The sequence below is a fragment of the Trachemys scripta genome, chromosome 6, assembly GCF_013100865.1.
Source record: "Trachemys scripta elegans isolate TJP31775 chromosome 6, CAS_Tse_1.0, whole genome shotgun sequence".
Classification (NCBI taxonomy): domain Eukaryota; kingdom Metazoa; phylum Chordata; order Testudines; family Emydidae; genus Trachemys; species Trachemys scripta.
This window is the reverse complement of record NC_048303.1, coordinates 117,039,513-117,064,454: the sequence shown is the minus strand read 5'-3', so window position 1 is coordinate 117,064,454 and position 24,942 is coordinate 117,039,513. Positions and strand designations below refer to the sequence as shown.

Sequence of the window (24,942 nt, the reverse complement as noted above, 5' to 3'; positions counted from 1 at the left end):
CAGGTTCATTTCTTCTATTATTTCTGAGCCACTCACCCGTTCCACTGATAACCCTGACACCAGTGTTGGTAGGGTGGTGTATTACTGCTGCTGTTTAACATTCCTGTGTTTGTTCCTGTAACATTCCATACATCTGGACCCCAGAGACGAGCACAGCCCTTTACCATGAGGTGCAGCATCATTCTGAAAAGCTCTGTATTTGGTCTTGCCTTCCAATATCAAGGGCCAAACCCTCCTCTCATTTCCACCAATGCAGCACAACTGAGTTTAATAGCAGAGCAGACTCTGAGCCAAACCTTGATGTTCTTGACACCCCGAGGCTCCCCTGCCCCAGCTAATGCTGTTCTCATCCTATTGGTCATTGCAGATTATCCCTCTGTAATGCCAGCGCGGACTCATAACCCCTTAACACTGATGTCGTATGGGTCATCACAGTCCTCTCCCCTGTGCCTCTCTCTTTCAGAATCTCCTCCCCAATCAAATTGGAGTCAATTTAGTGCTGGTGAAAGGGGTTGGAGGGATAGCACTGAACGTGGAGACATCCAGTTTCCCTACAGAACTTGTATGTATCAAGGACCTGAGTCAAACCTTTTTGTGAAGATTGGTGTGGAAGGAGGCCTGGCACAAGATGGCAGGTAGAAGCCCCTCATAGCAGGTTTCTCCCAGTCATTCTACAGGTGGGAGGGAAGGTTTGACCCCAGCAGTTCTGACCGCAAACCCCACGGATCCTGGTGGGTCTGCAGCCTCCTCCTACACATGGATCCCTAAACCCTGCAGAGGGGGCTGCATGGAATCAGAGGCAGAGGGGGAACATTTACAGAGTGGACCCCCTACAAGCTTATTATCTCCAAGCAAACCAGCCTAGGTGCACCTGCACTGGAGGTTCCTCCACCCCACCCTGAGTTTCATGCAGAGGCTGTTATACATCACAAACAGATGAATGGATAAACAGGGTGCAGGGCCATCAGTATTGGTGCTAGCTGGAAGAAGTGTACCGGTGTAATTGTCACTATAAAAAACGTATTGCAGGAATTAAGTTTTCTCCTAGATAAATTCAGCCGTCAAACACATGAAATCCCTGGATCTTTTATTGAAGCACTTAATATCTGCATCGACATTTTCAACAGAAACTATATAAAATCTATATTAATGATCTCTTTTCTTTTGCTAGCAATAGATAATGCTGAATACAGTGAAAAGATTTATTATTTAGCTCTCTACAGACTGAACCTGAATGGCAATACATCTGTTCAACATTTTGCAGTCTCTAGATTTAAGCAAGATGCTTTTCATTTTTGGTCTGCTTAATAATTTGCTTTAAAAATATTGTTAGTGGTTTCTTTTTTTATTGCTGCGGTTATATTTTTCTCTTATGAATTAGATTTAGCTCCAAGTAAGCCATGTTATGTCAACTTGCTCTTATTACCAAACAATCACCAGAAAAAGGCTTATTTGTGATAATGATTGTTTTAGGGGTTTTGTTTTGTTGTCAAGGCACAGAGGCCTTTTGCTATGGAGGGGCATAAAATTAAATTTTATTATTTAAACTGAAACCAGTTTTGAGGAAAGTATATTGGATTTTTTCTTTCAGTTCAAGAATGATATTAGTGCAAAATATTATTAAATACTTGAGCTCATGTATCTGTGTTTCTACTTAAATCTAAAGCAGTTCTTTTGAGGCTTATCAGCAGGGGGCATTAATGCTACATTAAATTCAAAATACCAAACAACCATACAAAAAATGCTGTCTGTTGTATTTCATGATTTTAATTTCACTTGCTTTCTTCTAAGTGTATTTTCCTCAACATTTAATTTATGACAGTAGAACTCGAATTCCAGATAATCTTCTGATGGGACAGTTTGCTTACTAATTGCTATATGCATTATACAGATTTCAAAAATCCATTGTATTATAGCCAGAGGGTTTAAAAAAAAAAAAAAAAGAGGTGGTTGATTTTAGGACCACCACCACCATCTGTAGTTAAGCAGTACAAGGGTGCATCTTCAGCAGGCCAAAAAGGAGTGTTCTTAACTCGTGTTTGCTAACATGTGGTATCTAATATGAGGTAAAATCCTAGGTAAGATGTAGTTGTAGTTTTAACACAAGTTAACAAGTCATGATAAACCCAAGGTTTCCTCAAAGCCTTTAGCTCATCCTACTAACTCTTATTAAAGCTACAAACTGCCTTGTCTTCATTAGGATTTTGCCTCATGTTAGTCACCACTTGTTAGCAAACACTAGTTAAGAACACACTATTTTTCCTGGTCTTCACTAGTATTTTACCTCATGTTAATTGCCACATATTAGCTTACAAGTTAAGAACACACCTTTTTTCACAGTGAAGACAGCTCACTGGTAAACTGATCATTGCAGGGGTCAGGAAAGCAAAAATAGGGCTAGCCTTGTGTTGGCTTTCTGCACAGGGCAGAATTTCACATCAGGGGCATTTTGGGCCAGTTTTTGTCTGGCTGACATTGGCCACTGATGGAGAAGGCAGGCCATTCCTGACAGTCCTATTTTTCTAAGGTTTGTCCCCCAGCTGGTACTGAGACAAAACCAGAGGAGGTTCTGTCCAACATAGGGCAGGGTTTTGAAGAGCATTTTGAAGAGCATGCTGCTATGACCCACTGCCTCACATGCACCACGTGTGTGAGATCCTGCCTGTGGGGGCAGAATGGTGCAGTCTTCAAAATGGCATCCCCTGTGCGGCTTGATCTTGAATGCATTGTGTGTGGTCACACTGGCAGGGGCAGGGCAGCACCCGCTTCAAAATGGCATCCCCCCCATGCGGCATGACCTTGCGTGCATGGTGCCTGCGTAGTCACACCAGTGGGGACGGGGCCTACCCCATTCCCGGAAGTGCTGGAATGGCCAATATTCTCGGAATCCGTGAGTGGCAGGTTACTGGATGTGAGAGATCACTGGCTTGCTCCAGTGTGGCACAGTCTGTGTCAACCCCAGAAACTCTTGTAATAATACATTGTATGTTACCTTTGAACATGTGTAGGCATCGCTTTGAATAACTTTGCTTGAATTATGCTCAGAATCCTAGCTGGGATTGCCAAAGCTGTGAATCCAAATAAATCATGAGTCAGGCCCCCCCACCCCCAAACACCAAGACACTGTTTTTAGATCTCATGAGCTCAAGCCAAAGACAAAGAGATCCAGAGGTCCCAGATTCATCCCCTGCTGACAACCCATCAGGGGCAGCATAACACTTTGCACTCTGATTTTTCTATAATTAAGATAAATACGATAAGTCAATTAGTATAACCTGTTTAAGGTAAAAAGAGCACAAGTCATCTGCTCCTTTTGTTTTATGAGAGCAGGAACACGTCATAAAAATGTTACATATGTCCCTGAACAAGCAACAGTCATTATGGGCTTCAAAACTCCAGGTGAAGTCAGCAGAGACTTGTATGTGACAGGATTTCAGGATACATCCTTTAGCAAAACTTTAAGTGATGTCTATACTGTACTTTTCATATAAGCCATGAACAGCATGAAATATTAGGTCTCCTTTGCTCTTGGGGAATATCTGTAAGATTTATGCAAGTATCAAGGAGAGAAAGTTAGACATCAAACTGTCAAGAAGAAAGCATGTTGGATTTTTTTAAAATGAAGAATGGTATTACTGCAAAGTATTATTAAAATACTTTAGCATCCATGTATGTTGTTCATGTTCCTGCTCTCCTAACGCAGATCTCCTAAGGTTTATCAGTAGGGGGCATTGATGCTCTGTCAAATCCAGTACACACCAAAAAGTGCTGTTTCCAGCACTTAATACCTTAAAATGATCCAAACTATGGCAGAGAGTAACTATTTTTCTCAGAAAAATCTACATTAAAATGTCATCTGTTCTGAATGAATCTCTTAGCAATGAAAGCAGAGCGTGGATGCAACTAGACTACACCACATTAAATTAAAGATGCCTAGGGCTTGTTTTTCATTTCAGGACTGTATGTGTCTGTCAAGGCACCTACAGAATCAGCATTTCCAAATCAAGAGAACACGGCTGAATTTCCAGCACGTGCCTGTGCATCAGTAAGGCTTGCACACTCTCCATAAAAGGAATGGGAGCTTTTTCACAGCACTCTCTATGTAGCCTGCCTCAAAAGAAATCATCCTTGGAACTAAAAAGTGATGGGGGCGGCGGGGTGGGGGGAGCAACAGAGACACAGGCATCAGAGCAATAGGGACTGAAAGTTAGTGGTGTGAATTCTGGGACTCCCTATAGTGAGTTCTGGACTACTGCAAAGAGAGCAGTGATAGATCTAGGTACGAATGACACAATGTCAGATTTTAAGACTCAATGCTCCTGATCAGAACTTTCTGAAAAATCAGGCTCCTGTAACAACAATTTACTTTGGCACAATTTACCAAGGGTCGGGATCGATTCTCCATCACTGACCATTTTTAAATCACGATTGGATGTTTTCCTAGGAATTATTTTTGGGGAAGTTCTATGGCCAGTGTTCTACAGTAGGTCAGATTAGATGACCACAGTGGTCCCTTCTGGCCTTGGAATCTATGAATGGTATCTGAAATTGGACACCCAAAACCCAGTGTGCCCCAAATCTCCCATCTCCTAGAAATCTAGGACTTAAGGTTCAATATACCATGACCAGCCAGGGTGAGACACGGGGTGCTTTGGAAAGAGGCATTCTCTCACCTTGGGACAGTTGGAGATTCCGAGCATTTGTTGTTCGTTCCACAAAAGATAGGGTTGGACCTTCCCATCTCATGGAAATGTCCAGAAGAGGGGCCTTGGGACAGAGGGAAACTGCCAGGATCTGCACACACAGTAGTCTCCCAAAGTGTTCCCTTTTTGCTGGGGCTATTGCCTGAGCCTTCTGCTCATCAGAGTGTGACAGATTGGGTCCAGACATCCCATTGTACAAGGCACTGGTGAGACCTCATCTGGAATACTGTGTGCAATTCTGGCCTCCCATGTTTAAGATCAATTCAAACTGGAACAGGTGCAGAGAAGGGCTACAGGGATGATCTGAGGAATGGAAAACCTCTCCATAAATATACAAGAGAGATAAATATCAGGGAGGGAGAGGAATTATTTAAGTTAAGCACCAATGTGGACACAAGAACAAAGGGATATACACAGACCATCAACAAGTTTGGGCTTGAAATTAGACAAAGGTTTCTAACCATCAGATGAGTGAAGTGCTGGAACAGCCTTCCAAGGGGAGCAGTGGGGGCTAAAAACCTAACTGGCTTCAAGACTGAGCTTGATAAGTTTATGGAGGGGCTGATATGATGAGACTGCCTACAATGGCGTGTAGCTTATCTGCGACTGCTAGCAGCAAATATCTCCCACAGCCGGTGACACTAAATGGGAAGGGATCTGAGTTACCACAGATAATTCTTTCCCACATTTCTGGCTGGTGGGTCTTGCCTACATGCTCAGGGTCTAACTGATCACCATATTTGGGGTTGAGATGGAATTTCCCCCTAGGTCAGATTGGCAGAGACCTTGGGGTTTTTGGCCAGTGGTTTAAATGAAGTAACTCTGGATTTACAATGAGGCAACTGAGAGCAAGATTGGGTCCTAGTGCTTTAGTTAAACTAGAGTTCCAAGCTGTTGGAACGTATGAAGCCCAGGTTTTTAACTCAAGCACTTCTGGAAGCAGCAGGCACTAAGGCTACATCTACATTTGAAGCTGGGAGTGCAAGTCCCAGCTTGAATAGACAGCTCTCATCGAGCAAATGCACTAAAAATAACAGGCTAGCTGAGGTGGCATGGTCAGTGGTGAGTGGCAGCATTATGAACTTGCCTTACCCCTTTGGGTACGTACTAGGGACAGCTACACTGCCCATGCTATTCTGGCTAAACTACTATTTTAATGCGCTACTTCAGGTATGTCTGCTTGAGTCAGGAATCAAACCCCTAGTTCATAGTGTAGATGCTGCTAAAATAGTTTTGGAATTGAGGAGGGAAAGAAAGATTGTATCATCAGAATGACAAGGTTCAGTTTATTACAACACTCAAGTCAAGCTGGGATTTTCAGCTTTCCAATAGAACGATGCAGTGATTTTAGCATTAGCCAGTCACACGATTTTAAAACCATGTCATTCCAATTCATAGAATCATAGATGATTAGGGTTGGAAGAGACCTCAGGAGGTCATTTAGTCCAATCCCCTGCTCAAAGCAGGACCAATTCCAACTAAATTATCCCAGCCAGGGCTTTGCCAAGCTGGGCCTTAAAAGCCTCTAAGGATGGAGATTCCAGCACCTCCCTAGGCAACCCATTCCAGTGCTTCACAACCCTCCTAGTGAAACAATTTTTCCTAATATCCAACCTAGACCTCCCCCACTGCAACTTGAGACCATTGCTCCTTGTTCTGTCTTCCGCCACCACTGAGAATAGCCGAGCTCCATCCTCTTTGGAACCCTCCTTCAGGTAGTTGAAGGCTGATATCAAATCCCCCCTCACTCGTCTCTTCTGCAGACTAAATAAGCCCAGTTCCCTCAGCTTCTCCTCGTAAGTCATATGCCCCAGCCCCCTAATCATTTCCGTTGCCCTCCGCTGGACTCCCTCCAATTTGTCCACATCGTTTCTGTAGTGGGGGGCCCAAACTGGATGCAATACTCCTGATCTGGCCTTACTAGTGGCAAATAGTGGTGAATAATCACTTCCATCAATCCGCCCGCAACGTTCCTACTAACGAAGCCCAATATGCTGTTACCCTTCTTGGCAACAAGGGCACACTGCGGACTCATATCCAGCTTCTCGTCCACTGTAATCCCCAGGTCCTTTTCTGCAGAACTGCCGCTTAGCCAGTCGGTCCCCAGCCTGTAGCAGTGCATGGGATTCTTCCGTCCTAAGTGCAGGACTCTGCACTTGTCCTTGTTGAACCTCATCAGATTTCTGTTAGTCCAATCCTCCAATTGGTGTAGGTTGCTCTGTATCCTATCCCTACCTTCCAGCGTATCTACCTCTCCCCTAGTTTAGTGTGAAATCAGAAAGCAAACTCACACATTCTGATAAATACCATATGGCTTCTTCTCCCCCTCCCAAGTTTAATTCTCACATGACTCTGATGGCCTCCCTCTCAAGAACCAATTGAGTTAGATGACAATGCTTCACACATTCATGAAGCTTGGAAATCCAGCTTTCAAATGGTTCTAAGTATTATTGTCTCATTCTAGTGGTTTGAGAGATGTTGGCTGATATAAGCCTATCCAAACTAAAGTGAACCCATAAGAAAAACAAACTGGTAGAATTAGAAAAACACAGATTTCCAGGTTCAGTGTCTCATGATGATCTACTCGGATGCAAAATGCTTTGTCTGACCAATGTAAATGCTTTGAGGAGCAGCAATCTATTCCGAGCACTTGTCCTATACCAGTGATTAGGAAGAGGAAAACAAATTAGTCCTTGAAACAAGAACACATGCCAGTATATCATATGGAAAAGAAAATGGTAACACTATTATCTATCTTTATTTCAGTCTAATAAGTGCTTTATAAAGACAGCCCATTTTTCGTAGACTTCTACAGTACACTCCACTTGATACAAGCCTATAGACATTCTTTACAGTTGTTGCGTGCTTAACTGAAAACTTTAGTTTGGGTCCAACAATAAAGCTAGATATTTTTTCTTTGTCATGTGCACTAGTTCACTACTAATTGAAACTACTAGCTTATTCCTCCCCCAGGGCATCCCTTTATGCTTAAAATAGATACACGACATTTCATATTACATTTTTGAATCAATTTGTCTAAACATTCAGGATTATCCTAGAAAACATCTACAACCATCTTAACCATGTGTTGTATTTTAGAATCATCTGCAAAGATCATTAATAAACCTTTAATATATAGAAACGTGCTGGATTCTACTTTGAATCAAAGTTCAATGCAGAATATCGTTAATTCCAATCCTCTGGTTTCCCTCTACTAAACAACTCCTTTGGAATCTTAATTTATCACCTATATCATATTTAGTGAGTTTATACAATAAAATATAATGTGATATTGTCAAAAGCTTCCTGAAAAATCAAGGTGTATCTGTACTAACCTAAATGTATTCATTCCCTTCTATCTAGTCCAATAGCGTGAAAAAAGAATAAGATTTCTCTGACATAGTATATCTTACACAATTCAGCGCTGACTTACTCCTATTGACTTATGTATGCAGTGTAGCTATAGCTGGGTTGGTTCCAGGATATTAGAGACACAAGGTGGATGAGGTAATCTCTCTTATTGGACCAACTTCTCTTGGTGAGAAAGACAAGCTTTTGAGCCACACAAAGCTCGTCTTCAGGTCTGTGAAAGGAACTCCCAGTATCACAGCCACTGACTTGTAGTTTTAAAAAGGTATTTTTAAACTAGTCCTAAATATCAACTAAAAACATTTCCTTGTCACAGATTATGAGATAGGTGAAGTAATGTCTTTTATTGGACCAACTTCTGTTGGTGGAAGGGACAAGCTTTTGAGCTTCACAGAGTTCTTCTTCCGCTCAATTAGAGTTACAGGTCTAATTTTCAGCCTCTGTCTTAGGCTTGGTCTACACTAAACCCCCAAATCGAACTAAGGTACGCAACTTCAGCTACGTGAATAACGTAGCTGAAGTCGACGTACCTTAGTTCGAACTTACCACGGTCCAGACCCGGCAGGCAGGCTCTCCCGTCGACTCCGCGTACTCCTCGCGGCGAGCAGGATTACCGGAGTCGACGGGGAGCACTTCTGAGTTCGATTTATCACGTCCAGACAAGACGCGATAAATCGAACCCAGAAGTTCGATTGCCTGCCGCCGAACCAGCGCGTAAGTATAGACAAGCCCTTAGAATCTTGTTTCTTATATTTGGGAATTATATTCACTATTTTCCAATCATCTGGTAGTTCTCCAATATCAGAAAACTCCACAAATAATTATTGGTTCCTAAATTTCAGATCTCCTGTGGGAATAACCCATTGCCACCTAATACTTTGTCTACTTCTGCACTACCTTACCCGAAATACTTGCTTATTACTGAAAAAGTAATCTCATTCTTCTCCAGCTTACCCTCATTAGTACACACAGACCTCGTCCATATATGTTGTTAAAACTCCACCTTTCACATTCAGAAGCACATATCCCTTAGTTCTTCTGCCATATTTTACAGCCCCAGTTCAACCAAGCATATATGTATGTGCTTAATTTTCAGTATGTCAATAATCCCATTCCTATTTACCAGAACACCCATTCCTATTCACCAGAACATCCACTCCTATTCACCAGAACACTTAAACCTGTGGTTAACTTTCGATTATTGAAGGACTTGAAAAACACTTTAGAATGAGAGACTTAAGGAGCTCAAATTGTTTAGCTTATCAAAAATAAGGCTGAGAGGTGACTTGATTACAGTGTAGAAGTACCTTCACAGGGAGAAAATATAGTGTACTAAAGGACTCTTTAGTTTAGTAAAGAACAGCAGAGCATGAGCTGAGGTTGGAAGTTAAAGCCAGACATGTTCAAATTAGAAATAAGGCAAAACATTTTTAACAGTGAGGATGGTTAGTCATTGGAACAGACTACCAAGTGAAATGTGGATTCATCATCTCTTGAAGTCTTCAAACCAAGACTGGGTGTCTTTCCGGAAGATATACTTTAGTCAAACACAAGTTATTGGCCTCAATGTAGGGGAACTGGGTGAAACTCTTTGTCCTGTGTTATATAGGAGGTCAGACTAGATGTTCTAATGGTCCCTTCTGGCTTTAGAATGTATGAGAATCCAAAATAACACTGATAATAATATCATGAAAGATAAGACTGTCAGTGTAAACCCACAGTACCTCCACTGAGTTTAGTGAAGTTACTCTGGTTTATACCAGTTCAACTGGGAACAGAATCTGTCTGTCAGTGAAAAAGGTGGGGTTTGATCACTGATTGTTTTTATACAGTGATTCATACCCCGGACTTCGTTGTCCATAACAGGTCATACTATACACCGGAGACAACAGGTACCTATGACCAATCACTTCTATAATTCACTGACTAATTTCAATATACAAATTGCAAGTGCTCACCGTGTCGTTCTGAAGCAGTGCAGACACTGCTAAGTGCGCCTTTGATTGGCATGTCCACAGTGATTTAAAAAAAAAAAAAAAAAAAAAAAAAATTGATTGCACAACATATGTGCTGCAAGAGTGTCTGATGCTATAACACTAAAGTAAACGTGCTTCCTTTGCTAAAGCAATTTCCCAGTTACTGTACATCCCTGAGAGCCATGGTGCGCTGACTGATATTTCACTGTAAAAATGACCCATAAAAGCTATTAAATCTGTCATGTGCTCTAAAAGCTTAATGACAAAATTTTAACTTAATGATTATTTTCACTTAAGCAGGAATTGTGGGGAACATCCATTTCTCACATGACACGAGTCGGCAGCTCTTTTGACAAGACACAAGATTCTGGCTCAACACACTAATACATCTTTTTAGTACTGTCCTAACTACTCTGGGGTGTCTCCCACTGCAGACCCAGATGACTACTGAAGGAAGTCCCAAGGTACATTGAGACTTCCAGATTACACAGTCGCCAGGATGTCCTTGCAGCAGGAAAGAAACAGAGCTCCTTTCTGAAGGTTGAAATGAGCGACACTGGGAAGGTCTAAGACATGGTGGAATTATAACTCAGCAAAATAAGGGAATAAAGACCCAAGGGAAGTAAAAGCCGAGGTCTTAAATTGACGGTTGTCAGAACTAAATAAAGATTTTGAGATCAGATTTTGAGATCAGATATTGAACCACAAAGGTAAATGATGCTTTGTTTCAAGCCAGTTTCCCTGCTCACATATTGATTACAGATCCTGAGAAAACTGCATGGGAAGAATAGGTTCTGACCACCTTCTAAGCAAACATATCACATGTAAGACAGCAGGTTGGCCATGCTGCGCAGCAGTAGCACATTACAATTTCATTTAGGAGAGGTCAGTTCAAATCCCAAGGGTGTTTTTCCGCCCTTCAAGATTCTCTCCCGAGATCTGGCCCATTTGTCAAGTGCCAGCACAGAACTACCATTGTGTAGGGGAACCGCTTGTCAATGCATCTGAGCTTAGATCTGGGCCCCACCGCTTTCCCCTCCCAGCATCAGGATAGAAGTAGGGGTGTGACAAAGTGAGGATGTTATAGGATCTTCTCTCAGTGGAAGATCACAGAGCAGCCTGGAAGCAGCTCTGAGCATTGTTGTGGCCAGGGCGGGCCTTGAGAATGAGGAAGCTGGTGACCAGCATCCTGACATTCCTTTTTCTCTGGCACAGGAGAGAATCCTTCCTTCTCTCTTTTTCTGTACTGCTCCCCGGACTTAGCAGGATTAGTAAGGAGCATGTTACTACAGCATTGTCCTAACACAGACGGGGGAGAGGGATGGTCATGCTGGAAGGCTAATATTGCCAATACAGGCTAAAGCAGAAGGATTGCTCTTACACTTGGTGCATGGTCCATGCACGGAATATCGTGAATTAGGTATGCTGCTTGCTTGTAGCCTTGAATCCTTGCATGACCCTTGCACTTTTGGCAGTGCGGATGTCATGGAGTAATCCACAATTGTAGGGGGTTAAATGGGGGAGGGAGGAATGTGGCCCACCATAAAGCTGTGAGTATATTCTTCCACTCCCATGTCTGTAGTCCCTTTTAATCCTAAATTGCCAGCCCCGCAGCTCCCATTGTGTAGGGAAATCCATCCAAATAAAGCCATGGAATAATGGTGCCTGGTTGGGAAGTCCCCCTGTTTAGAGTTTACCCTTACCCCACCCCCACACAAGCATACATTACAAATCCACCTGTACCATTTTGGCTCTTGCCTTCCTTCTCAGGTCTTTTCTCCGCTGTTTCTATCTCACTCCAAACATAGAAGAAGAGCCTCCTAATCCACCCCAGTTCATCCATATGCCTGTCATAAGCCAACCTCAGTTGCTGGTCCTGTCACCTACTTAAGAGTTGCTGCTTTGGGCAGCACCAAGCGTTTCAGAGGCAAAACCATGGTGGGCAGGAAGGAAGAGCAGCTATAAAGTGAGTTAGTAAAATTCCCCCTCAACTTTCCAAACCTATTTGTAAATACACTACAGGGAGCATCTGGGACTGAAGCCCTTGGGCTTCCGCTTTGGCCCCCACACCTGGGGCAGCAGGTCTCAGGCTTTGGCTTTGCCTCTCCCTCTCCCTCGGGGTGCTGGGGCTTGGGTTGGCTCAGGCTTGGGTTCCCCCACACCTGCGGTCCCATTATATTTTTGTTGTCAGATGTGAATTGTGGTGCAATGAAGTTTGAGAACCACCAATCTAGTTAGTACCTTATTGGATATCAGGAAAAACTATTTCACTAGGAGGGTGGTGAAACACTGGAATGCGTTACCTAGGGAGGTGGTGGAGTCTCCTTCCTTGGAGGTTTTTAAGGCCCGGCTTGACAAAGCCCTGGCTGGGATGATTTAGCTGGGAATTGGTCCTGCTTTGAGCAGGGGGTTGGACTAGATGACCTCTTGAGGTCCCTTCCAACCCTGATATTCTATGATTCTATGATTCTATGAATGTCTTTTCCCAGGTACTGTTTCTTCTTTTTCCTTTTATTTTCCTGGCAGGGAGAGCGAATGAGCATTGCGTGCTGACTGCTATAAGCCAGGCACGTTCCTTTCCTGCATATAGGAGGCTCTGATGATTTCATCAATTACAACAAAAGACAGTTTTAATTTTTCCCCCTGCTGCCAAGTGCTTCAGTAATTTCTTCTTGTAGTAGTACCTCTAATTTACTCCTCCCTTTTATTTCCTGCTGTGGCGTAGCCGTTTGAAATGTTTTAAGGTGGTTGCTTCATTATCTTCCCCATTTGTCTATGGAGGAAGGCATTTTAATTCTTTTTTTTTTCTTAAATGGCTGATACCTCACTATTTCTACTTTACTACCTGCTGGGGAAAGAAGAGAGCCTTAATAATGGTTTCGAAGACAACTATTTTATAAGTGGTTTTATAGGTTTTTTTTATATAACTCCAATTCACCCCTTTTCTATAGAGCTGAAATCGTGTAGCTGTTTAGTTTTAAGTGGATGCTCTTTTGCCTGATGATTACTGCACATCTTATGGATGGGGAAAGGCGCTTTTTAAAATCCAAGGAACTTCCATGGAACAGTGAGAGCTGAATTGCTGGAGGGCAGCGATACTCTGCCAGCAGCTGCCGAACTGTATGCAGGTCTCATTGGATCTACAAGAGAGGCAGGGCAGGATACTGGGAGGGGAGTTTGGAGAGCCTACTTCTGATACTTACTTGCCGGATGAGCGTGGTCAATTTATTTATGCACTCCATGCCTCAGTGTCTCTAGTCGTATACAATTGAGATAATAGTTTCCTATGTAAAAGTTGTGTTGTGGGGTTTAATTCACCATGGATGATATTCATCCCTCTGCAAAGGACCATCATAATGCTCATGACCCACTTATGTGCTAGTCTGAGGCCCTTAAGAGGAACCCAAGTTTTGTGCTGGCCCTCTGCACAGGGGTGGATTTCCCCTTACAGCACAGAAGCATTTCCACTGCACAAGGGCGAGCGGCTACAGAGCAAGTGTGAGAGAACCTCCCAGCATGGCAATGCCGGGTTTCATTCCAGCTCCGTGTAACCCATCACAGAGTGAGCAGCTAAAGGCACTGGCCACTGAGACCATGTTTGCATAGCTCAAGTGGCTACAAACCCCCAGCCTACAGGCTGGAATAGCGACAGCAGAGGGACAGCAGGTCTGAGGCTATTGGGCTTCCTCCCAACTCTCCCCAAACATGTCCAACTTAATGCCCTAGTGTTTTGGAAGTGCTTTGAGATCCTCAGATAGAAGCACAACAGAAACAACATTGATTCTATTATGGATTAGCGCCACAGTGCAAAGGGTACACGATCACAGGCAGTGCAGCCTGGCTTTCATCCAACCACTCCTTGCAAGTCAAAATAGGGTGGGAGCATCCCTGCCTGGGCAAGGAAAGGGGCTAGCAGGATTCCCTCATCCTAGCAGGTGAGAGTGAAGCTACCCTTCACATTGGGAGCCTAAAGAGGCCTGGGGAAGAACAATGATACCTTAGCAGCCACTGCATCGCAGGAACAGTGTTGTGATGCACCCCAAGGGTGCGTCTACACAGCAAAAGCGATGCACGGGCTAGTCTACCTGAGCTAGCGTGAATGCAGCTAGCACAGGTAGCCATAGCAGTGAAGCCAGCGCAGCAGAAGCTTCAAGTACAGCCCAGCCCAGCACACACCCTGCATACGTACTGGGCTCGCTAGCCTGCTCGGCAGCTCTCTTGCTCTGCCTTCATTGCTCTTGTTACCAGCAGCGTTAGCTGGAGTCAAGCTAGTTTGATAGGCTAGTCCAGGCACGGCTTTTGTTGTGCAGACATACACTCAGACTTTGTGCCACGGCTGTTCTGTGGCTTTGAATAGCTTCTCTTTCATTGATGATGGAGCTCTGCACCTATTACAAACATCAGTCCCATGGACTCAGACGTGCTTAAAAGATCTCTGAGTTCCATTGTATTGGCCTTGAACTGTTGGACTTGATGCCTTAACACACAGAGGTGCTCATCATGAAATCATTTAGGTTAAATAGAATCTCTAATACAAGTAATCAAGTCCTGCCCACTTCATCATGGCAGGCTTGATTGCCTTATTCCCAAACCATCCATAAAAGATGGGTCTCTGGTCTAGCCTTTTGCACCACCAGTGATGGTGATTTGCCGGTTGCATTACCTATTCCTTATAATTATAAAGTTTTTCTTTGTCGCTTGACAGCCCGATAGGCAGTTAGGGCACAGAATACCTGGCTGTAATGGAACCGCACTCATTGAAATTCATAAAACTTGCCTACATTCACAGTCCTGGGTTATTTAATAGAGTAATGCAGGTGGATAGTAGTACAACACTGATGAATGCAGCAGTGTGGGCCAGAGGAAATTGACAGGTTGCTGATTTGAGACCACAGGACTCTCACAGCAACCATAAGAATAAAATGGAGACAGCGTTTTAAATAAACCAGGAAACCATCAGATGCACAAATACATTTTACAGCAGCTTAAGAGGAAAACCATCCTATTTAAAGATAGGGATTTTTTTAATTTTATAATCAGCTGTCCTTGCCTCTTCTATTTTAATCATCAAAACTGAAGGATATTTTAAAAATCCAATTCACTTTTCACTCCTAATCATGTGTGTTTGCTTCATCTCCTTTCTACTCCTCTGCCTCACAAATTATAATTCACCAGACATGCATAATGTCAAATTTAAAAGATCAGTTTCAATTTTGCTTCAAGACAGTTTCAATTTTTGGTTCTTAGGCATGAGTACAATACTGCAACGTTTGGGTGGACAAGAATGTCCTTCTGGGAAAAAAGTGTTAGATAATTTAATAGGGATGAAACCAGTCTTGCTTCATGTAAATTAAATAGGGCTCTATTTCCATTACTCTACTCTAAAACATAATCTAGAAGATGTAATAGAGATACAGCTCTATTTCCATACAATTTTTAAACCAACCTACAGAATTTAATAGGGAATAATCTCCTTGCTGTAGAATTCTATAAAATGATTTAAGAGTCACACAGAAAGGTTACCATTCTATATCACCTTTCTGTAACAGTTCAAGGGACTATTTAAAAATAAAATATAACAAATAAGTGTTTTCTTTGGAACTAAAAATAAAAGTGGAGACTTTAGGTTTTTGTAAAATCTTTTTATAAAAACCTAAATGTTGACTCTAAGTCAACCAGCATCCCTTTAATTTAAAAGATAATACTCCTTTCATCTATTAACCCTGTCAAAACAAGTAAAAGTGAAAAGATAGCAACTGCAATTATTTAAGCATTAAGAGGGTTTGTTTGAGGCTAGATTTAATAGGTTTTATAGGTGCTCTCCATGGAAGGAGAAGTTTCAGGAGTAGAAAAGCCAGTGTGAAGAGAAATCTCTCAGGTAGACAAACGGCAGTGTCATCTTACCCGTGGACCCAACATCTTTCTAATCCAGGACAGGAGAACGAGAAATGGAAAGTATTAGGTAGCAAGTGGACATTTTGTTAGACCTGTATCAACAGGAAGCGTGGAGAAGTCTGGTGAATATAATTTGTGAGGCAGAAATTTAGGAAGGTGGTAAGTCAACCACAAGCCATAGCAAGCTACTGATCTACAAGCAGACGAGACTAGTAAGAGTGAATTTGGCGCGGTTCAGATTTTGAAACTATGATTAATATTTTAGGGACCCAGCAATAGAGTGTGTGGGGAGGGGGAGGGGAGAGAAATCAGCAGATTGACTGTTGGTAATTAGCCCCCAGTTGAACCCCATTTTCTTAAAATACACACAATGAATATATTATCAGGGAAAACGTAGTAGGAACAAACCTCAGCATTGTTTGGAGGTTTAATTTGGACATGTCCCTAAAGTACAGTTGTTTTTATTAAATTATCCAAGACTTTACTGATCTCCTTTTGCCTGCCTCCTCTTTGCCACATCCCACCCCTCTCTCTTCCTCGCCTAACCACATACTTCTACCTTTCCATCTGACCAGACCTTTTTCCACCTCTGAGCCCAACAGGCCCCCACACCTTTAGTAATATTCCAAGGAAGTGGCAGGGGGGAAGAGGAAGCGGTTTCAAGTTTGGCATTTTCTTTGCTTGGCTCTAGCTGCCTATTTTATTCAACTCATGTATGCTCTGGGGTTTTCCTGAGTCAGAGATATCCCATAATGCATTTCCCCCTTCACCCGTCATCTTTACGGGACTCATGTAATAAGTGTGAAAAATGTATACATCAATGAGGTAAAGAGCACTCAAATTCCCACCCCCCACCCCAAATTTGGCCAGTCAAAATAACTTTAAAGCTAGTTATTGTGAGTCTGTGAAATGCCTGACGAACAGTTACCTCTGATTTTTAAAATCAGTGTGAGCAATGAGCTCATATAGGTCACTAAGGACAACTTCACTGCACTGCTAATTTAATGGGCTCTCTGAGTCAAGTTCAGTAACGGCCCAAAGATAATAAAAGTGTAATCCTTTATCCAATCGACTTGAAAGATTACTCCACTCCATTGTAATTGGATTCTTAAATTAGTCAGGCACTAACAAAAATATGGTGTACATTTCTAGGATAAATTTACATCTATCTATAATATAATTTTATTAGAAATGCAGTCTCCGTTATAGGCTGCAGTAAACCAAAGGCAAATAAAATCAATAACTCCATTATGTTAAACAAAAGATCACATTCTATTTTGGGGAGTCCAATCCTTCATTCCTTTCTCAGTCCTAACTAAGTGAAAACTCTCATTAACATATTAGTACTCATATTGTAAGATAGATACCAATGCTATTAGAATTTAAATTCTGGTTGTCCTAATAGCACTGCTCCGTTCAATGATTGGTTAGTAAGGACTAATTTTTAAACTTTGACATTTTAATAAACTATCTGCCAAACCTTTTAGGACTAACCAAATTCAATCTCTCTAGATTACAAAATCTTTGGAGTAGAGGCCATGGGTGAAATCTTGGCCCCACTGAAATCAAAGGCAAAAACTCTCATTGATCCAATGGACATTTCATGCTATGTCTTTATGCTTTTGTACAGCACATAACAGTGAGAACTTGATCCTGATCGGGACTCTGAATGCTAGTATAATACATCTTAAACGGTCCCATTTTATTGTGAGGGTGATTTATAAACAGTCTATAAAAGGTTAATAAATGATTAATAGATGTTATAATAGACATGAGTAGTGTGTGGGGTGATCAGACAGCAAATGTGAAAAATCGGGACGGGGATGGGGGGTAATAGAAGCCTATATAAGAAAAAGACCCAAAAATCAGGACTGTCCCTATAAAATCGGGGCCTCTGGTCACTCTAGTAGTGTGTGTTATAGATTGCTTTAAACGCATCTGCAGAAGGTGCTGAAGATGGTTATAAGCAACCAATTGACTTCTTAGACAATATAACAATGGACTTATTTATTAAAATGCCTATTCATCATTCATATATATATAAATTATTTCTAAATATGCCCTTAATAGAAAGTGTGACCTACGAAATAATAGTTATAAGAAGGTCTCTCCTAAGAAAAGATGCACCCTGAGTTCAGATCCTGTACACTAATGCTGTAGTAAGACCCAAATGCAACTTACTGTTGTACATCTGTACAAAAATCACAAATCTCTGCCATTATATAGCCCGCATTTGCGAGGCTAGGCAAGACTATGCTAGGTATTGTATAACACTGGAAAATTACCATGAAGATTAACTATCTCCTGACCTTTGCTTAAATTAATAATTTCAATATCCTCTTTCCATATTTGTTGGACATGATTGTCTTTATGACCTCCTTTTCATAGGATGTCACAGCTTTGGAAACACTAATTCACTAGTGCTGCAATATTATCTTAATCAAGAATTCAGTCCTATAAACACATTGATGCACATAAATAATTTTGAGTTGTGCCACTGAATTGTCCAAAGAGAGTACTCGCATGAGTAAAGTATCCAGGATCTGGCCCTAAGGCAGTATTTCAGGAACATTACAACTTATGAGGGGTTATCTGAGGATGGACACAGTTATTATATCTGACTATCCTCAAACCATCTTATATAAAATGTGTCATGAAGACATGGTGGCCTCTCTGCAGTTAAGGTCACCCAGCAGTCTTTGTATCATAAAGAAAAAGGATGTTACCATCTATGCACGAATGTAAAAATATTACAGTTCTTGGGGCAAAGGTGGTATGGGAGACATCCTTTCAGACTACTTGGCAAACAAGAATATAAGTACATAAGAATGGCCATACTGGGGCAGACCAAAGGTCCATCTAGCCCAGTATCCTGTCTTCCAACAGTGGCCAATGCCGGGTGCCCCAGAGGGAATGAACAGAACAGGGAATCATCAAGTGATCCATCCCCTGTCGCCCATGCCCAGCTTCTGGCAAACAGAGGCCAGGGACACTATCCCTGCCCATCCTGGCTAATAGCTATTGATGGACCCATCCTCCATGAATTTATCTAGTTCTTTTTCTCCAGAAGATGAAGGTTTATTTTGTCAGGTAACATTAAAACTACCTAGCAACTCAACAGAAGTAATGTTCGATAGACACCTATTCACTGAGATTAAGACAATTGAGCAATATGGAATTATCTAGTAATCCGTAACAAAGGTAGAATAAGGCACAGAGCTGAAAAAAGCAAATAATAAGGAATGACTGGCAAATAGAGAGAGTTTAAAGAGAAATTAAAAGAGTAATATGTAGAGAAATTAATACGTATTATGAATGAACAAGGTGAGAAACAATGGAGCTCAAGCAAATTAATAGAGTGGAGCATTTGGACCATTGAGAAGTATTGTATGTTCTCATAGGAATGTAGCATAGTAACACTGTGAAACTGTATAGCATTTTTTACCATTGCTTCATGGAGGTCTGCGGTACTTATACGGCCCTCATCACCATCATATCTAAGCCCCTCACAGTCTTTAATGTAATTATGCTCACAACACCCCTGTGAGGCCAGGAATGCTGTTAGCCCCATTTTATAGATGGGGAAATGGGGCACAGAGAGACGAGAGCCCAGGTTCACAAAAGTATGTAGGCTCCTAACTTCCACTGATTTCAATTGAAACGGAGCTGGGTTCATGTGGCTTGACCAAAGTCATACAAGGAGTCTCTGGTAAAGCAAGGAAACACAGATCTCCCAAGCCAGAGGCTAGCACCTTAATCACCGGCCCATCCGGCCCATCCACCTTTCTGACAAGTCAGCAAAGCATGACAAAGACTGATGCTGCCACATACTACAATTATAATTTAATTAAAACTACACCTCTACCCCGATACAACGCTGTCCTCGGGAGCCAAAATATCTTACCGCGTTATAGGTGAAACCGCATTATATCGAACTTGCTTTGATCCACCGGAGTGCGCAGCCCCGCCCCCCCGGAGCGCTGCTTTACCGCGTTATATCCGAATTCGTGTTATATCGGGTCGCGTTATATCGGGGTAGAGGTGTATTTGAAAATAATTCAGCTCAGGGTGACTTTATAAACTATATATTCTAGAGCAGGGGTTCTCGCAACAAATTTTTTGGTGGCCTCAGAGCGCAGCCACCAACTCTTGCTGGTGGCCACACTTACACTTTTTCCTAAAATTATTTATTTCTCCTAAAGTTAATAAAGTAATATGCACATATATACATCAAATCATTGTAATTTATTTATGTAAGGTTTTGGGTTTATTTTTTTTGCAGACTCAGTAATAAAAAATCATGCACAGTTCTCGCTATTCCTTACTGGACCTAACAGAATAGAAAAATAAATAAGATGCTTTGCACGTTCTTGTCTTTTTTATTACTGTTTCTTTTGCTTTTTTGGTAAAAGTGGCTGTCTGTATAACAATGCTGAAGTAAATTTAAAAATGCTTTTACATAACAGAAGTCCAAATGATAATGAAAAACATCTCTGGGTGGCTTGGGTCTAGGGAGGAGAAGGGAGGCACGGCTGCGGTTGGCTCGGAGCTCCTCCAGGCAGGTGTGGGGGGGCAGGTTTCAGGGCTTTGGCCAAGCCGGGACTCCTCCGAAGTGTGTGTGTGTGGGGTGCTTGGGGCTTCTCTGGGCTGGGGGCTTGTGGCTCCAGGCGCAGGGGATCTTGCGGCTCCAGCTGCCAGGGCCAGGAGCGCAGAAGGGGTGCAGTCGGGGGCTAGCCACTCCAAAGAGGGGCTCCACCCACTGCCCACAAGCCCGCCTCTCACTTCCTCACTCCCCGCCCGCCTCCGGTGTCCCTCCTCACTCCCCCACCCGCCGCTCGCCTCCTCACTCCCTGTCCGCCACGAGAACTCCTGCTCACTGGTGGCTCAGCGCTCTCCTCCTCACCCTCCCCCCCGCCTTGCACCTTGCTGCTGGCTCGCCGCTTGCCTCCTTACTCCTCCGCCAGGGCCCCCTACCACTCGCCTCCTCACCCCCCACGTCCGCCCACGACTCGCCTCCTCACCCTGCAGCTGGCTCGCCGCTTGCCTCCTTACTCCACCAGAGACCCTTGCCACTCGCCTCCTCACCCCACCCCCGCTCGCCTCCTGCCCCTCTCCCCCGCTCGCCTCTTCACTCGCAGCCAGACCCCCCTGCTCACCTCCTCACCCTCGCCTCACCTGGCTCCTTAAGCGTTGTGTGTCCCACCTGTGTCTCCAGAGAGGCAGCACATGCAGGAGCAACAGGGAGGAAGACGAAGTACTGATGCTGCACAGGAAACTGCCATGGCCGCAGGGAAACCCCACGGCGGCCGCATTTGAGAAACGGTGGGTTCTAGAGCATGGGTGAGAATTTTTCCAGTGTTGCACAAGGGCAATTGGGCGTCCAAATCCCCCTAGGTCTATTATGAAAATCTCAACCTGTATATTTTAAGTTTTCTTTACTGGAATGAAGGTTACCATGGACCAATGGCTTTGTGAGGACAGGAAGAATGAATAGGGTTTCCCAAGCAAATAAGGATGGAAAGGAAGTGGCTCCAACAGTAGCCCACCCCTATCAAAGATACTTGCTCTGAGGACTAGAGTACATGGAAATATAAAACCTAAAGGGCCCAATTGTGTTTCCATGGAAGTCTATGACAAAACTCCCATTGACTGCACGAACTCTAGTCCCAAGTTAAGAAGGAAAGAATGGTACAATAAAAATGGGGGAAATCTTTCAAGTTTCTAGAAAGCTGAAACAAAAACTTAGATTTAAAAAAAAAGAAATGTTTACTCCATTATTTCAATATGCTCCCAGCCTTTTTGTAGCAATATAATCCTTGCTGTGTTACCGACAACGAACATGCATTCAAGAGGCACTTGCATAACATAGGGAAGTAACCTAAGGCAGTATCACAAAAAAGTTCAACTGAAAAACAATTCCTCAGCCTGATTTATCACATAAAAATCACTGCAGCAAAATGCAGGGAGAGAGAAAGAGAGAACTGCTTTGCCGCCCATGTGTCTCTAAATATTAAAGCTATATATTTTTTATTTTATGTGTGAGGAGGACTGCAGGCCTTCTCCCATAAGACACAGCTATTTCAAAGCAGGTAGCAAAAATAGCACTTTTATGAGCACTTCCGCTGAAAATTTAATTTCCTGGCTGTCTTTAAATGAAAGAGAATGCTGCTGCATTGACTAGATTTATAAAACGGTATGAAAGGATAATTTTCCAAATGACTGCGGGCACAAATCAGCTGATCAATGGCTGGTCTAATTTCTAGGGTGTTATGAAGGAGAGAGTTCATAGCAAATCTAGTTTGACTTTTTTTTTTTTAATTTATTTCAGCAATTGGCTCACTCAGAGTGTTTGGCTCTAGAGCTGCACCTGAATCTTCCCAACATTCAAAGGTCATTAGAGCTGATGTTTTGGTTTGTGCAGCAATTTATGAGGATGGAGACCAGACACGACGTTCACAACATTTGGAAACCGACCAAAATTGTTGTTCCAAAAGAATTATTTCAATATACACCCCCATAAAGACACTCCTCTTCTGAAAGAAGTGTCTACAATTTCAGTAAATTTCCAAGTATAGACAAGCCCTAAGATTCTGAAACAGCAAAGCACTTCAACATAAACTTAATTTTACCCACATAAGCAGTGCACTGACTTCTCCCCACTCTCCTTCTCTCTCACGAGGAAAGAGACAAAATGTGAATAAATACATGGAAGGCATTTTATAGAGCTGGGTGAAAAATCATAATTTTCTATGAACATTTTCAAAACTAACTGAACATTTTTGTTTTGTTAGACTTTCAATGTACATTTTCACTTTTACAAGGAAAACAAAATAATAGAAAAATTCTTAACTGAAAAAAGGAAAGGAAGAAAAAATGATTGGGGAGGTGTTTTGTTTTTGAAAACAAATTTCAATTTCAGTTTTTTGATAGAAAACAAAATATTTTGATGAAAACAAATTCTGAGAATTTTTTTAAATCAAAAAGCCATTTTTAACCAAAAATAATTTAAAACAAATATTTTTGACCAGCTCTAATATTTTTCCTACTTGGATTTATTATCTTGACTATGGAATATTTTTTAAGTTGACAATTCAAAAAATACAGGAGTTCAGAGTCAACAAAGGTATTCAATAAGTGTCCAGTCATCCTATGACAATATGAAAAACTACCAACATGGCAATCAGAAATGAAGATAATACTACAGGGTGGAAACTATGGAAAAATCCAATACTAGACGGATGACTCAATCACCTGGCCTTCTGAGACCCAGTATTTTTTTCAGATGACACCTATTCTTGTGTCCGATCTCAAGGAACTAACCCAAGAGTTTAGGTGGTATTGTATGTGCACTGAGGTAGATAGGTAGGGGTGTGTGTGTATTGCCCCCCCACACACACACACACAGTCTGTTTTTAAGGGCACAACTGAGATTGATATGTTACAGTAAGAATAACCAATCTTTTGTCCCAATTACCATAAGCATAAGTGGTAGAAGTAACAGAGGGTATACAACAGAAGCCAGATTTGCATTCGAAGTAAGCCCCCTTTACACTGCTTTGCCAGTGTAAAAGAGTATTTAAGTGGATAAAAGGTAACCTACATACACTTTGAGGACCCTTTACACTGCCAGAGTGGTGTAAAAGGTCTCACGAGGAATGAGAATAAAGCCCCAGAAATGGCGACATCACGAGCATCAGTACCACACACAGACTGAAGCAATTCCACCACCGGTTTGTAACTGGTTATCTTAACATGCCAACCAATGTACTGACTAGATTTTTTAAAGATTATGAAGTCACAGGAAACAAAAGCCATCACACTGCCAGGGACACCTCCACCCATTGTGGCAGAGACAGAATTAATCGCCTGACAAGGGAACAAACAGTGTGGCCAAAAAAAAAAAAACCCGACTGAGCATCTGATGACCACATGGAATGGGGTAATGGATCCTGCAAAGGCACAGTGAGATCCCCCAGCTCTGCTGGCTGACGAAGGGTAGGTGTATGCCAGGCTGTCCTGGCCCCACAGGTGGGAAGGTTGCCAGTGGCTTGGACCTCTATCTTTCAGAGCCACCACATCTCTTCCAAACCTCTGATCAAAGAGCTACGGGTAACATGGCTTCAGTGAGACAGCAGTATCTCATTAGCTGAAGTGTAAATCAGTTTCCGTTACTTTGCTTAGAGAAAGCAGCTCTACACAAAAAACTGTTCCCCAGCTCCACCCTCTCCGTGCTTAGTTATGCCCTGCTGAAATTCGGGAAGCCCCAACTTAGCAGTTTTCATACATGGGACATCCACAGCTAGAAGGAAGACAGTTCCAACTTCACTCCTTGAGGCATGCAGCCTGGACATTTCTGGCCAGTATTTGTGCTTCTATCATTCTTTCCATGCCTAAACGAGAAGGGAATGATCAGCAAGGCCTACAATAGTTTGTGTGTGTGCTAATTCTGGCTAGAAATGAGGAATGAGGAATCTCTTGTTTAAGGTGAACTGCAAAGTAAAAATGGAAATTGCATCCTGCTCAGATTTATGTTCTGACTGCTCCCATTAACCAGGCTGTGGGGGGCCATTAGCACAGAAATACCTGTTCATTAACCTTTTTAAAAAAATCTTCCCTTTGTGAGAAGTCCTTTGGTGTGGAATCACTTGATGTACTTTACACAAGATGGTCCAGAATGCATCATTCAGCAACACCAAGAATATCATGGGTTGGCAATGAATATTTCTGGTATAGGTGGGTTCATACTCAGGGATACGTTTTTGATCCAAGGAGAATGTCAGAAGATTTTATAAAGGGGAAAGCCAATCTTTAAGAAAGGCCATTAGAATTCACCTCTCTTCTGAGGGTACATCTACACAGGATGGCCATGGCTGGTCCGGGTCAGCTGACTTGGGCTTGTGGGGTTCGGGCTGCAGGGCTAAAAATTGCTGTATAGACATTCGGACTTTGGCTGGAGCCCGAGATCTGGGACCCTCACCCCTTGCAGGTTTCCAGAGCTC

The 24,942-nt window shown here is 42.5% G+C and overlaps 1 protein-coding gene across 4 annotated transcripts in view; it reads right to left on the bottom strand.

Moving 5' to 3' along the window:
• Positions 1-24,942, bottom strand: part of PLPPR1 (phospholipid phosphatase related 1) — a 196,462-nt gene that overhangs the window by 86,141 nt on the left and 85,379 nt on the right. The window contains exon 1 of one of the 4 annotated variants that reach the window (XM_034773411.1): positions 24,228-24,304. The exons of the other annotated variants lie outside the window; for them this stretch is intronic. Within the exon in view, the coding sequence (XP_034629302.1) occupies positions 24,228-24,236 (9 nt within the window). The 5' untranslated portion in view covers positions 24,237-24,304. Of the gene's footprint in view, positions 1-24,227; positions 24,305-24,942 lie in introns of those variants that run through there. 4 annotated transcript variants of the gene reach the window in all.